This window comes from Labrus mixtus, chromosome 4 (assembly GCF_963584025.1).
Source record: "Labrus mixtus chromosome 4, fLabMix1.1, whole genome shotgun sequence".
NCBI classification, from domain to species: Eukaryota; Metazoa; Chordata; class Actinopteri; order Labriformes; family Labridae; genus Labrus; species Labrus mixtus.
In genome coordinates this window covers 29,624,753-29,641,122 of record NC_083615.1, presented here as the reverse complement: position 1 = coordinate 29,641,122, position 16,370 = coordinate 29,624,753, and the positions used below count along the sequence as shown (strand labels likewise).

Sequence of the window (16,370 nt, the reverse complement as noted above, 5' to 3'; positions counted from 1 at the left end):
TTCTCTGTTTTAATCTCTTTTCTTCTGTGTCTCCTCCTCTTCCCTCCCTCTTTCTGTCTTCCACTCACTGTTGGTGGTAATTAACTTCATGTAAAGCAACAAAGGAGGGCTTGTTTTCTGAGTGGACAGTTGGATCCAATTTGAAACAAAGCGATGATGAATAGATATCTGCTGTCATAGATAAGTGGTAGATAGCTGATTAAAATTGATTACAAGTGTTTTTACAACTCAATACTGTTTACAATTTATAATGCACACAGAATACTGCAGCTTTATCCAGGTTACAGTTAGTGTGTATGCTTTTTTTTCAAAAATAGATAAAAAACCTGTTGTAAAAAAGAGCAAGTAGCAACATTTTATCAAAGCAGAAAAAAAGTGTGAGTATGTTTGATAAGAGAAAAAAGGCTTGTTTTTATTCCTAGATATTAATATGTTATATGACATATTCTAAACTAACAACCTTAATTATTCAGGCCACAGGTTTAAAGGATAATGTCATAAAGGAATGTTCATGGACTCATTTGTATTTAAATGAAAGGAAACACCTTATTTGAAACGTATATCATAGAAATATCACTTTTTAACACACCAGTGAGTTGCACTTGTTGCCAATTATAAATGGTTTTCTGTTGAAAATAGACTCTAATTGTGCACTGTTTCCACTATTTCAATAACAGTTTTAATGCACCAGTGCTCAGATTTTTATAATATTAAAAATGTTCACAATCTTTAGTGGCAATAAATTGGGTTTAGTGCCACAGGCTGACGATGTATGAGACGAACTTAACTTTATGGCCATTTGCCTCGTATTAGAGATTAAAACCAATAGCCTGATCTTTTTGTTAACGTAATTAATCTATTATTTAGAAAAATACAACTGGTTATTTATGGATTTCTCTATCATAGAATTGCTCAAAGCTCACCTGAGTGCCGTTCAGTCTCTTTTGTCGTAAGAAGGTGAAGTCCCAACTATTGGATTTACCATTACATCTAAAAACATTTATCATTTTCCAATAAGATGTTATTAAACCCATATGATTCCTGGTATTTATGAGAATCCAGCAAGATTTCCATCTCAGTTCCTCCTTTAATGTTATTACCTCCCCTATGATGAGAGATTTTTCTCACTGACAATGAACTTAAGTGAAGCTTCCAAGCAGCTATTGTGGTGCCTCTAATTCCAATTCAATCAGCTGCTTTCTGCTATAGTATTCATAACTTGCCTTGATCACAGAATTTTTTCTAAGCACACTTAGCTCTGCTGCACACTTTGTGTACTCACAATTACTATTGCTACAACCACCTTCATGGGCCATTCATCAGAACGCTAAAGCTGAACTAAACTTTCAAAGAGAAAGGTGTATCCTCAACTCCTGAAGAACAAGTGTTGGATATTTCTGACTTACTCACATTATATATATATATATACTGTATATAAAGTTACTTACTAAGGCTTAAGCCCCCCCCCCCCCTCCCCCCAGGGAGTATTGATAATCCTTAACCAGACATGGTGGTGATATTTTAACAGCTGTAAAATACTTTTTTTCAGTCATTCAAATGTATGTAATTTTGCTAATTCTAATGAGATAAGATAAGAGATATAAGATATATAAGATATATATAAGATATAAGAGACATAAGTCCTGATGTTTGCATGTTGGGATTTTTCAGAACTGGATTTTAAAATGTGTTTATTGTGACAATGATGAGGTTGTTAATGTGATTATATGTCGTCCTCCAGGACCACAATGCGAAGGAGAAGGCACTGCAGAGCATTTCATCCATGTCCTCAGCTCAGATCGTCTCAGCAACAGCCATACACAGCAAGCTCCTGCCTGGAATAGTACGGGCTAGCTTTCCCAGCAACGCACAGGTGATACTTACACACGCACACACACACACACACACACACACACACACACACACACACACACACACACGCACACACACACACACACACACACACACACACACACACACACACATTGTAATCCATTTGTGCATTCAAGCCTCAGTCCAGGTACCTCTCTTTCTGCAGCTCCCTCTATCCCACCTTCCAAGCCCACCACAGTTTCAACAGATGTTTAACATGAGTTCTGTTCGAGGTTCACTTGTTTCTTGCCACTGTAGATTTTCTAAATGTTGCTTAGTGCTTTGCTTATGGTGGAATAATGTTGGGTCTTAATAATATAACACATAGTGCTTTTGTAAAGTGTCTTGAGATAACTTTAATATTAAAGCTGATTGTCTAATTGTGTGAATGTGTGTGTTTTCCTATAGTTGTGGCAGGGGATGATACCAGGAGGACAGTCCAGCTCCACCACAGAAGAGTAAGTCTCACTCACCTTACACACACTGTCTAACTAAATCTGTAGCTTTCAACTGGATCAATCCTTTGATATGGGAATTATTTTTCTTTATTGTTTAATAAAAGTAATGTCAGTTAAAGTCTTGTGATTTGTCACACTTAAATGTAATATAAATCAAGTATATCCTCTGAAAATAACTCTGTGAGTCATGACTGTCTACAATGGGTGTAACACCCGAGTCCCACTGTCTGTGATGTTTTCAGAGTTTTCAGAGTCCTATCTTCAGTTTGTTTACATCGTCAGGACGGCCGGCTGACTCCTCCCCTCACGTATAAAAGTTGTTTAATTGAGGGACTAGAGAAAAGAAGAATAACATACTGTACTCACTGCTTAACTGTGTTTCTAGATCACGCTCATTTCAGGTAAATTTACATGCAGTGTGAAGATACGAGCATAATAAAGATTGCTAGCATTAGCATGCTAACACAACAATGCAGCACGAGTTGTTTTGGTTTCATGCTGGTGCTCAAGGGCGACATCTGCTGGATCAAAAAATCACATATAAAGCCTTTAACTATATACTAATTATGTAAAATAACTGTTTTTTGCAATGTCATATTCCTTTACTATATTTCAGTACTAAATCCTGAAGTTAGAAAAATGAGCAAGTGCTGGAAGCTGGGTCAAAAAAAAGCAAGGAATTATTATAAAAAACACAATACAATAGGGTAAAGAAAAGTACTATGTAGGCTAGTAAAAGAAAAGATGGATCAGATTGTGAAAAAGTGCTTAATTGTATGTTTTTATCACAGAAATTCAATCTCTACTCAGAGAGAAAGAGAAGGAGGGTGCTACTTTTAAATAACAAGAGAATGTAAATGTTTGTTAGTGAGCAGGACTCACTATCACAAGTCACTGTTGAGAATATAATACATCCTGAGAAAGTCCTGTTACAAAATTACATGGACAATGGAAATTCATCACAGTCTCTACTTTGAGTGTTTTTTAAAGTGAGGAGAAAAACATTCTATATTCGTCCCAAGTTTGTAATGAAGAAAAAAACTGTCACAATAATCCTCCTAAAGCCACTGATTCTTAAACTTCAGCTGTTATACCCTAATGCTTTTGTCTGTACATGCATCCATATTTTCTGTTCTCATGGACGGTGGGGATCATGTGTTACAAGTTGACTGCCAGGTGCTGTTATGTGACCATGTGATGATAATGATAATGGAAGTTAATCAGGCTTGTATAGCTTTCACTGAACTCAGTGACACTCTTGACCTCAATGCTCCTTCAGCTCTTCATACAAGACATGGAACAGAATTATTTCTGAATAACGCAGGTACAATGTGACAAGCCCTACTGTGTCTCTTCTTCTTTCAACCTTTCAATGCTGTCCTGTCTGTCTGTGTGTGTGTCTCTGTTCCTCTCAGTATCAAGCCGTTCTCTCAGCAAGCCTACTCTGTGCAGACAGCAGGGACCACCACAATCTCAGGTGAGCTCGACACATGCTGCAATTATCTCCTTTCTGTAAAGCAAATAGGTGGTTCTCTCTCCTGCCATTAGGCCACTGGCTCTCTACAGGGTAGTTTATCACTCTGTCCAGTCCCCTGGGTCTCTTCTGTGCCCAAAGGTTGGTCTGTGAAAAGGTGACTTTGTCATTATTCTTAGCGTATTTCACCAATTTTTAAATGAATTTTAAAAAATCTATAAGAATTACTGTTGTTTGTTTTCAAAGTATCACAATCCAATGGCTTTTGTACCTTTTCTTTCAGTGACAGCAGCTCTAACATTTTTCCATGTTTGATAAATGATGGTGCTGTCATTTGCTTCTAATTATTGATGCAGTGTGTGGAGACCCAACATAATGTATAGTTACACATTACTTTCATCACATACGGTTCCTTATGATATGATACGATGTGAAAGACAAGGCAAGACACAAAATACAATAGAATAGATACCACACACACAACCACAGTGCAATTTTAAGAACGGTGCGATATGAAGGGTCACATTAGGTTAGGTTACGAGATGAGACGCTACGATACGAGTCGATATGGTATGGTACGATACGATGTACTTTACCGTCTCCTCGGGAATATTGGACTTTGATTCATGTGCTGTGCATATTTAGCTACCCCTACAAATAGAATCAAACAAACTTAAAAAACACAACATAAATAAGATAAAAACATTTTAAAAGATATAAGAACATCATGCACTAAGAAATATGGTTCAAAGTTTTGATGGGCAGAAATAGGTTTTTAAAAACTTTAGTTTGCATTGGAGGACTCTGTATGCTCGGCCTGATACTCAGAGTGGAGGATGTGAGACGGATCAGACAATAGCCTGAGAACAGACTGCTCATATATTGACTGGAGGGAGAGGTATCCTTTACATAACCTTCACTGCAGTCTGCACAAATGAGCAAGCTTGGATATGAACTCTCTGAGAGTTAATCATGCCACGCTGACATCCCATACCTGAGGATACTCACTAACAAAGCCTGTAAAAACACAAACATATATATATATATATATATAAACATACATATTATCAATATGTATATTAGGGGGGCCTGAAGAAGTTAACACAGTTGATTTTTAAAATCATGAATGAACACTGCAGCACCATCTCCCTACTTCATTCACATTATAACTGAACTCTGAATCAGTACAGATCTACAGATATTGAAGCCACATAGGTATAAGCTCTGTCAGCCTTTGCTTAGTTCTATCTCTCTATCAGCACTTTGTAGATTACTGTATGACTCTTTTTGTTATGGTGTGTTTGTTTAGACTCTCAGGCGAATTTACGGAGTGCTTATGTAACAAGACTACCTGTTGCTGTGAGTTCTTCAACTTGCCATTAAACTAGAGATTTCCCTCGGAGAAAACAGAGAAAAATATAAACAACCTGACAGTGTCTACTAGAAGTAGACCGTTCTGTAATGTCGGATGCTGACAATAATATTCAGAAAGTGCAAGTGGTGTTGAAATAACATAAAATAGGAAACATTTAATTGAGAAGAAGCACTACTTCTTTTGTTAGACAATGCAACATAGTTTAACTTTCTGAGGAATCCGAAAGGAAGCTTTTCAGCATTATTTTTTGACTTCCACTTTCTGTGGAACTACAAAGTGAAGTGTGCACTCCCAGGGATTGTCCTCCCAAACGCATTAAGGAACAGACTGCTCAAATCTCTAATGATTATGAGTTTAAAAAAGGGACACCACTTCATATCAACTTTAAAGGGCCAAGTTACATTTCCTACTGTATGTACCAGAGAGCTATCGGAGTGTTTGTCTTAATAATTTCAGTTTCACTTTGGCTTTTTTGAGGGAATCATTATAAAAAAAGGATATATTCTTTCCAAATGGCATACTAAAGAAGAATATGTGAACAAAACATTCATTTCAGGAATTTAAGACAGTAAGAGGCCCCTAACATGCTGTATATATTATACCTTGTATATTAAGAAAATACATTCTGAACAATGCATCAAGGCCCTTGAATGATGATTATTTGTACCCAAGGCGAGCGATGGCATGCTGTCATCTCCAGTAGAGGAGAGGGGAGTGTATGGGCTTTACGTTTCCCCTGTGTCTGCATCATCAAAATTACTGACCCTGTTAAATACAATGATTTGACATGACGGCAGTTGTGAAGTGGTGTTTTCTCGTAGTCCACTGCACAGCTCCTACATTGCACCTTTTGTACATTTTTTATATTTTATATTTTTAAACTCTATTTTATATATTGTAATATCTTCTTATACTGTATTATTTAAGTTGTTGCTAGTTCTGCTTTATTTCCTTGTTAATTGTTTAGCACCAATACACCAAGTCAAATTCCTTGTATGTGTAAATGTACTTGGCAATAAACCCTGATTCTGATTCTGATTCTGATTCTGATTCTGAACATCCTGTGTTTGTGTGCGTTGTAAAGGCTATGAGCCTCCCACTGCTGCCCAGACGCACAGAGAGCCAGCGTGGCATGGTCGCTCCATCGGCACCACAAAGCTACGACTGGTGGAGTTTTCGTCTTTCCTGGAGACCCAGAGGGACCAGGATGCAGTGAGTACAACACACATACACACACACACACACACACACACACACACACACACACACACACACACACACACACACACACACACACACACACACACACACACACACACACAGGCAGAGCCCCAGTCTACTATAAGCACCACCTATTGTCCAATAAACAAAGATGACAGATAACCCCACAGCAGACAGCAGCTTTAAAGACCTTTCTGTGTATCCTGGTAAGAATAACCTTTGTAGAGCTCTATCTCTCTGTCTGCTCAGTCGATCTGTCATCCTGACACACAATGCACTCACTCTCATTTTTCTTCCTCGGGCTCACAGACAGCTGGCATTCATCTTGTTAATATTCTGTTTGGACAGTTTGAAACCTCGAACTGTTCTCTGTGGAGACTTCTAAAGACAGACTCTTTGGACGGAGGACATCACCTTACCTACACAATTTAGCATAACTGTAATAAGGTCGTTGCAAATAATCGATTAGACCATTGAATTAAAGACGTGTTAATACGGTTTGATTCACACAATGGCAACTACAGACACCCACTCTCTCCCACCCACCAACTAACCCCTTCATACTACACGGACCGGGTATCTACCACATACCACATATGGGGCGGCAGTAGCTCAGTCTGTAGGGACTTATCTTGGGAATCAGAGGGTCACCGGTTCAAGTCCCGGCACAGACCAAGTCTGGAAGTTGGTCTGGTAGCTGGAGAGGTGCCAGTCAACTTCCTGAGCACCGCCGAGGTGCCCTGGAGCAAGGCACCTGTGGGCAGCCCCCTCACCCTGAGACCTCTCCTTTAGTGCATGTCCATAGGATCCTGTTTGTGCATGTGTGTGTGTATTTCAGCCGATGTGTGTGTTCATGTTCATTAGACAGAGTGTGGAACTGAATTTCCCCTCACGGGATTAATAAAGGATAAATTATTATTATGATAATCTTTTTTGTACACTACCTTAACTGGCCTGGCTGTCACTTGGCTGGGAGTTTGGGGCTGCTGTCTTTGTGCCTGACCATAAAGATATGACTCATCAAGCTCCTCCCTCCACTGTACCCTTATATCCTATATAATGCTTCTCTACTCTCCTTTTAAACCCCAACATGGACACCTGTTACTAGATCGATAAGTAGGTAGAGTCAGCATTTCCAATATGGAAACTGCCATCATATGGCATTAGAGACTTTCTGTGTTTCATACAGCCTACTTTATGGTGTAAATGTGCACAGCTTTGTGAGATATAAGGGCATAAGATACAAAGCAATTAAAGGCCAACCTTGCCACATTGTCCCACTATTTGTTGAAAACCTCACACATCACCTTTAATTTCATACATTTGGAAACATTAATGTCACTACAAACTCTCTGGTATCTCATCCATGACTAACTTGTTTGTCTTGCCTCAGTACAACAAGCACATGTTTGTGCACATCGGCCAGAGCAGTCCGAGCTACAGCGACCCCCTGCTGGAGTGTGTGGACATCAGACAGATCTACGACAAGTTCCCGGAGAAGAAGGGCGGCCTCAAGGAGCTGTTTGCCAAGGGACCGCAAAATGCCTTCTACCTGATCAAGTTCTGGGTGAGAATGCAAAACAATGAATAACTTCCTGTTTTCATGAGAGTTTGTTTCATTTCATTTCTACAAAAAAAGACAAAAAGAAACCGTTTGCAAAAATGTTCATGATCCTGCCTTTCATACTAAGTGTGAGTGAGTGTGTGTGTGTGTGTGTGTGTGTGTGTGTGTGTGTGTGTGTGTGTGTGTGTGTGTGTGTGTGTGTGTGTGTGTGTGTGTCCTGTCTTTCCACCTGGGATATGGAGGTGGTGGTTTGATGAAAGCACCCTCGCTTTGTTTGAACACCTGCTCACCTCCTGACTCACAAGTTGCTCTGTCTTCACCTGTGTGTGTGTGTGTGTGTGTGTGTGTGTGTGTGTGTGTGTGTGTGCGTGTGCGTGCGTGTGTGTGTTTCACTTCATTTTCCTTTTTGAGGGCTGCAGTATGTGGAGAGGAAAAGCCATTTCAAAAACGTTAACACCTAGAATAAATTAAAAATACATATTTTCCAGAAATGCTCACAAAGTCACTTTTCACCAGTTCCAAAAAAGATTAAGACAAACTAAATCAAACTAAAAGCACAGTCTGATAGAGTCTCATATCAATCTGGGTCTTATCTCATCATGATCATCCAATTTGTAATGGGGACTGTAATCCTGTTCACACAAGTTAGTTCAACTTATTTCTTATTGTTTATATTTTGCTATTGTGATATTTTTACGTAACCTGTTACCCCAGAACACGATGAATGATTTCTGTTTTGAAGATAACACTAGGCTGAGTTTCTCCTGCTGTTAGGTTGATCATTAGACCGTAAGGATGACAGTTGCAGAATCCATTACAGCGGACAAACACACTTAATAGTTTACACTAAATAGTTACAGTACTTAGGCTACACCTTCCTCTTAGTCTTTGGTTTTGGAAAACATAGAAAAGAAGACATCACCTTCTAACAAAGATGGCAGTATTTATTCAGCTGCAGCAAAGGGAGAAATCTAAAACTTGATAAGACTGTGGTGCTAGCTTACTGTTGCTAAGCAAAGATTGGACCATCACTGTTTAGGGGCAGGCTTAACAAACAGTTGACAATCAGAGCAGTGGACAGGAGGAACTGAATGTAGCTGTGAGGTTTATCTACAGTGGAAGGAAGTACACAAGCCTGCTGGCCTGTGAAGCCTGTTCAATATACAACACAGAGGAATAAGAACACAAACCAAGAGTGCATGTGTTATTGAAATGTTATTAATCTTTGTGAACTACAGCAGAGGAGCACGTTTATTTGAACCTACTGCTGTAACAAACAGTATCAGTTTGATGTGTGTGAATGTACCAGTTGTTGACTTAGCATTGTGTTAGTGCGTATGAGAGATTCTAAGCGTCTGCGTGGGTGTGTGTGTATCCGAGCGCTCAGTCTCAGCCCTAAGATACACCAGCTCCTTAGAGAACTCATTACAAATAGTACAAATCCTTCATCCAGGTGCAGCATGTTCTCACTGCTCTTATGATACAAATTCAGGAACACAAAGTAACAGAACATTTATTTTTTTATTTTTTTTACCTCTAGAGTATTTTAAACATTAACATTATATCCCAATATTTGTATTTATTTGCTAAACTTAAACATAGGCCTAGTATAAATAAGTCTGTTACCAAAGGTTTGGATAAATGTTCCAGTTTCACCCCAATAACAGCTAAACTGATGCCTCCTCATTCATCACCAGTACAATGAAGGTGAATTGCATTTTGTTGAGGTGGAAATGATTGAAACCCTACACAAATAATAGCTGCCAGATTAAAGCGGGATATTTAAGCCTCCTGTGCTGTCTCACTATCAAAATGAATGTCACCGAGACATAAATGGGGGAAGAAGTGATCCTACCTCTTTGCCACAATCGGAGGCAGTAACAGAACCATGGGGGAGAACAGCGCTATATGTTTGTGCATTTCTGAAGTGTGTGGAACATATGACACTTCCACAACTCCTTAAGGCAATGTGAGATCACAGACTGGGTCACCAATAACATACTGTTTCCGAAACAATATGAAAGTACAAAGACGTGATGACAGCATGGCTTTGTAACGGCATTGTTGCAGAATTGCAATCTTTAAAAGTTTACTAATAACTGACTGCAATCAAACACCATTTTGATTTCTAGAAATGTAATGATACCACAGCTGCCAGGCTTTATTTGAGAAAAAAACAAGAGTGAAATGACCATATGGAGAAATGCATTTCTCCTGTAAATCTGTCATCTTGTCCTTCTGTTTACAATATTATTTTGTTCTATCTCCTGGCTGTTAAGATACCCTCAGGTAGTAATGTTATCTCTCTCATTTTCTCAGGCGGACCTGAATCACAACCTGCAGGACGACCCTGCAGCCTTCTACGGTGTCACCAGCCAATATGAGAGCTCAGAGAATATGACCATCACTTGCTCCACCAAGGTCTGCTCCTTTGGCAAGCAGGTGGTGGAGAAGGTGGAGGTGAGAATCATTTAACTTGTTTCGTTGCACTCAGTGTGGTTTTATTTAAAACATCTTTCATGAGCTGTTTTGTCAAGAGAGTCAGCTATATGAAGAGTTAATGAGAATGTGCCTTATTATCAGTTCTAGTTAGACACTATCACAAAATCAACAAAAGAGTGACAAACAGAAAACATAATAATAAAGTAGTAAAGCACAAATATGGAACTGGTCCGGTGCCTACAGTCTGTGGTTGAACACCGGTTGCAGGATATAAATATAACCCTCCCCCCCACTTGCTCGCAGGGAATTTTCAGAAATAAATTCTGCTGCATTCTCACATCAGGCCACTCGGGCCTCACATTGAAAATCAACCAGGGGACTGGCAGGAAAAATTGCAGGTTAAGTCAGAGTGAAATATTGGTCTATTTAGCCTTCAAACATACAGGTCAGCCCGCAAATGTCAGGAAGTTTTGTGTATGTGTGAAAGCTCCAATGGACAAATGTGTGATGTTCTTTGAAATCAAGCTCTACACAACATTTAAAAACTGTGTCATTGAAGGTTTTCTGGATGGCAGTGTGCTTCTGTTCGTCTTGTCATCTAAAAGAGGTAGAATGAAAAGAATTGGTCAGACACTTTTGTAAACACACCATTCAAAGTTGGCCACGTTTTCACAGCTGAACAAGATTAAGGGAGAACAGCTTGTGTTAAGCAGGCTTAAGAGTGAGAAAGTAATACTTAGAAGAACAAAGCAGTTACTCAATAAAACATGTTTACAATGTTTGCACCCATAGATCCTGAACGTTGCAGAACAGAAACGTGTACATGGTGAATTGGTTCTTTTCAGACAGCATTGGTGGGTGTAAATGTGCACAGCTACATGTTAGAGCATGAGATACAAAGGAATCATTTACCCAATTAGAAAACCTATTAATCATATCAGTGATCAAAAGCTCACAGGGAACTTTTAATTTCTTGGATCTGGGATGCACATGTCTAGCTAGCTCATATTGTAGCAGCCATTTTCTGGTTATTTGTTGTTTTGCATTTGTTTTTGTTGTTTGTGAACAGCAGGGGGCAGTGCACATGGGTTGATTAGGAACCCTTTAAATGTACCAGGTGTATCACTGTTGGGTGATGCACCAGGAAGGGACACAGGTTTTTTACCACATGTCAATGAGACAGCTGAATGGGATGTAGTTGGAACAGTTTGTATGTCTAAATGAAATGAAGAAACATGATATTCCTGACTAGATATTGAACTTATTGCATGCGTAAAGCCTCACTGGAACGGTGCATCAGTGGCTGTTTGTTGAGTTTATGTGGTTTGTTTATAATTGTAACTTAATTCGTTTTTTTGACAAATAGCCACTACACATATTAAACCAATGTCAGTGAATGGTAATCCCTGCTTTAATGGTCAGTTCTTACATTTTATATATGGTATCATGCTAACTGTTTTCTCTCCCTCTCTCAGACGGAGTATGCAAGGTTTGAAAACGGACGCTTCGTCTACAGAATCAGCCGCTCTCCGATGTGTGAATACATGATCAACTTCATCCACAAGCTCAAACACCTGCCTGAGAAATACATGATGAACAGCGTGTTAGAGAACTTCACTATTCTGTTGGTGAGGACGTCACTCAGTGTGTGCTATTTGTGACATTACTGTACGTGTGAATACATGTTTAACCCCACTTTATTTGTGTCTCTATCTAGGTTGTGAGCAACAGAGACACTCAGGAGACCTTGCTTTGTATGGCGTGTGTGTTCGAGGTGTCCAACAGTGAGCATGGAGCACAGCACCACATCTATCGACTCGTCAAAGAATAACACACTTACTCATACACACTCAAACACACGTATGGCCTTTGCTTAATGATTTATTGTAACATTGGAGGTAAATGTTTGAAAACTGCATTCTACAATAGTGTCTTTCAACAAAAAGCTCGACTTAATTAACTCAACTTTGTGAAGAAGAAAACTGCTGCTTACAGTACAATACATTACAGCAGTGAAAGGGTCATGTATCACATATGATACAGTAGCCTGCAGAATCCTCTCCAATACAAGTCATTTAACTCATCAATATGAACTACTGTATCTGAATTTAGGATGCACATTAGGTTTAAAAAACAACAACAACAAAAAAGCCCTGTGGCAGTGCAGCCATTGAAACCGATTAGAATGAAGCTGGTTGGTTTTCTCAGCATCCTGACTCCACCGGGAGATTTCATGCCTCCTCCTGGTTTCTCCTCCTCTTCTCAACGCTTAAATTTAGTATTTTGATGTTCTGAGGTGGGACATCACACTGGTATTTCTGTCATGTGTTTTGGAGATTGAACCTTGGAGGAAAAAAAACATCTCCAGTTTTCCCCCTCAACAAAAGTGTGTTATCTGCTCAGATACTGATGGACACTGAAGATCAGACCCTGTGTATCTTATATAACCAAAAAAAGAAGAAATACACTGCACTAACATAAAGTACAGTTAACAGGTGTTTTTTTACAGATAGCATCTGCAAAATAGTGTGAGCTGCATACCTGCACAAAAAGGGGTTTGTCCAAAGAAAAGAGAGAACAATTTTACCTTTTTGTATGTTTTCTTAAAAAAAAGATGGCTACTTTGCAAAATTGTTTATTGATATAAGCATATAGACTATATTTTAATTCCAGGAACACTATCAAAATGTATGTTATAGGATAGTATAATTGAAATTCAACAATTCAGGTAACTTTATGTGCAAAAAGTGAAACTTTATCAAGATTTTATGAATAAATGTTCCTGTTAAACTTCTAGTCCTTTAGAGTTCAGTCTCACTTTGTGATTATTGAAAAAAGCTAGCCAGGGATAAACATATTCTGCTTCCTGTGACTGCTTCATAATTAACAACTTTAAAGTAAGTTCAATGCTTTTAATATAGTAGCAAAATGAATGTTGTTCTCACATTCATAGTGATTTAATGCAGCTCCGATTCAGAGGTTAGAGAGCAAACATTCATATGTTAGGGCGATACAAATGGTATTAATTTGCAAAAATAAAACTCTTGAGTTATGTCATGTGAGACAGTCTGAGTATTATTAGGGACACACTAACAGCCAAAACCACCATGTTTAGAGGTAATCACAAATGTGAAATATATTGAAAAGCTGTTGCTAAAAAAAAAGTGCAGAGCATTATAAACACATAACCGGTTTGAAATTCTTGAAAATTATGAGGATTATAATAATAAAATAAAAATGTCTCAAGGTCTGAGCGATGCGAGGCACTGAGACTCTTTGAAAACAACAACAAAGGGATGAAACATAAACCAGACCACACACCATAAAAACCAGTCTGATTTTTCTGAGCAGTCACTCTTTACAAAGATGTCACTACAATATTCTTACACCAGCTAATTTGAGCTTTAACATATCCATAATGTCAAACTTATTCAAGCCTAAAATCTTCATTTGGGGAGTTTTCTGTGTTAGGACCGCTGATTCAGTTGTTGTTTATGTAAGTTTGTAAGTTTAAAAAAAAAAATGTAATTGATGAAGAAACAGTTCCCTTTAATCAGTCCTGAACTGGCACCTTCCATTAAGATTATATAATGTCAGAATTTAAGTAATTTATGAATCAAAACCAAAAAAAATGTCAATTGTGTTCTAGCAGTTAATCTAATGGTGGTATACCTGTGCCATGCTCAAAAGCATGAAGTGCCTTTGGTTGGGAATAGAAGCAGAACTCAGACATGTTATGTGATGAAGCTGGCATACATCATACAGGCCTACTCCTGTTCTCTACAGTGTGTCTGAGAGGACATTCCTTATGTTATGCTTGTTACTTATTACTTGAAGACAGCCAGCACTGAATCATCCAAGAGAATGTAGAATAGTTTTATTTCACACAGGTTGTTATTGAGACACACTCTTGTCCGTTGGCAGAATCTATATGTGTTTACGTATGTATGATAAATTCATAGTGAACTGCTTGCACTCTTGGCTGCTGATAAAATGCTTCTTTGATCTGTTTCTCCCTGAGAAGTCCATATCTTAATTTGCTCATCTCCCAGTCCTGCAGTCAAATCAATTTAACATAACATGGTTGAAAGCAGGTTCATAAAGTAGGATGAAGTTCTGTTGACATTGTTCTACTTACAATCCTAAAATAAATAGTTTCGTTTATAGGACATCATCTCATTCTCTCTGCCTTGTTGAGGGTCAGATCAGAAGAGTGTCTTGTGTCTTTTTCAAACAGTAAGAGGCTGGAGCATTACATCGGGCTTAGCTTAGTTCATCACAAAGAGCAGAAAAACAGGCAGTTAATAAACATATCTTTCTCTCTGATAAACATTTTAATATGTGCACTGTTAGTCCAAGAAGTTTCAGTCTACAAATTAACGAGTAATTACCCCCCATCTAAACACTAAATAAAAAAGTATCCTCCTGGTTTGGTTTGGAAAAAGAAATCTAATGTATGTTTTCCTTTTTGAACATGTAGCAGGCTAGCTGAATCCCTCTATCACCATTCTTTGTACAAAGCTAAGATAATCCACTACAAACATGATGTGGTAATTATCTTCTCATCCAATTCAGAGCTGAAGTGTGAACAGTCATTTCTCACTATTCAAAAGCTGTACAGGAACACCTTGTCTTCATCCAGCGTGTATTTATCAGATAACTTATTTACTCATCACAGTGACATCCTGAACAGAACCTCACTTTACATAGTTGGTGGTAGAGGTGAAGAGTCCTAACAAACTCTGTGCACAAACGAAGGCCAACACAAACACCAGTAATGATTTATTATTACAGTAAAGAGTAGGCCTACAGTTTACCTGGTAAACACAGTGTTGTTTTCTGTTTGCCCGTCTGCAATACTACAAGGTGTCCACACAAAAATACCACATTTAGCTAAGGGCAACCATTCTGGTCTTAATGCCTGTGATGTGTCACCTTCAGTAATATTTGGTCTTTAAACAGCATTTTTAAACACAAATCATTTTGTCAAGAAACCCCTGTTTACACCCTGCTCAAACTTTTTTCAGATCTTTGTCTCACACTAGGGTAGATTGTTGTTTGCAGTCAAGCTACTCGACCTTCTCTAGAGTGTAATAAACACATCATGTGACCTCTACATGATAACTTGTCACAGCCTTACAGGGGCGGATTCTGCAATAATGACCCTCTGTCAGGACATCATCCACAACCTGCTGACCAAAGACTACAAGTATTTAAGACAGAAATATCTCAATGGATGCACTTCTATGCCAGGCTCAACACATAGATTATAAACCCCATTTACCACTTGACCTTTATTTAATATGACTTTATTTGACTTGATATGGACACCTCTTATGATATGAGTTGGTGTAGATCAACGCCCTGTATGAGAACATCATAATTGTTCAAATTAACAAGGATTCAGCTGTAAGGTTTTTCAAATTATTTTCACCAACTAGTGAATGTGCTCTCTTTAGTTCCCACAAAGAGCAGTGTTTCATCAAGGACAAGGTTAAAACTGACAGGTTTCAGAATCATTGTTGTCTGTGTTGTTAATGTATTCTCGTGTGTGGAAACCTGGATATGTATCTTCTTTACTGAACCACATGTGGCACAGATACTATGTTTGTAATCATATCCAAAATGGCCTTGACTCTTTCTGCACCAGTGCATATGCAGCGCACCTATGCGTACACTGAGGGTTTTTGATAAGGTGCTTTGTATAAAGGTGACAATAGCGTTTATTACAGATGTTGTGTCTATCTTTGATATTCTAATATTGATCCTATTTTGCGAAGAAGACTACATTTAGGAATATCCAAAAGCTAGTCAATTGTGTCTATTGGTACTGCACAGGGTCTGATCTTTATTTGGTAACTTTTCCCCCCTTATTGCTAAAGTATGTTAGATATTTTCTAGCTTTGTAGAGATTTTGTATGTATATGCTATTCAGATTAAATAAATGGTCAGTTCCAAACTGTG

At 38.4% G+C, this 16,370-nt stretch overlaps 1 protein-coding gene across 1 annotated transcript in view; it reads left to right on the top strand.

Moving 5' to 3' along the window:
- The window catches only part of tead1a (TEA domain family member 1a), a 43,976-nt gene extending 27,606 nt beyond the window's left edge, over nucleotides 1–16,370 (top strand). The window contains exons 5-12 of the mRNA XM_061036812.1: nucleotides 1,742–1,873; nucleotides 2,281–2,330; nucleotides 3,746–3,807; nucleotides 6,264–6,391; nucleotides 7,794–7,967; nucleotides 10,284–10,424; nucleotides 11,882–12,034; nucleotides 12,124–16,370. Of these exons, the coding sequence (XP_060892795.1) occupies nucleotides 1,742–1,873; nucleotides 2,281–2,330; nucleotides 3,746–3,807; nucleotides 6,264–6,391; nucleotides 7,794–7,967; nucleotides 10,284–10,424; nucleotides 11,882–12,034; nucleotides 12,124–12,237 (954 nt within the window). The 3' untranslated portion in view covers nucleotides 12,238–16,370. The remainder of the gene's footprint in view (nucleotides 1–1,741; nucleotides 1,874–2,280; nucleotides 2,331–3,745; nucleotides 3,808–6,263; nucleotides 6,392–7,793; nucleotides 7,968–10,283; nucleotides 10,425–11,881; nucleotides 12,035–12,123) is intronic.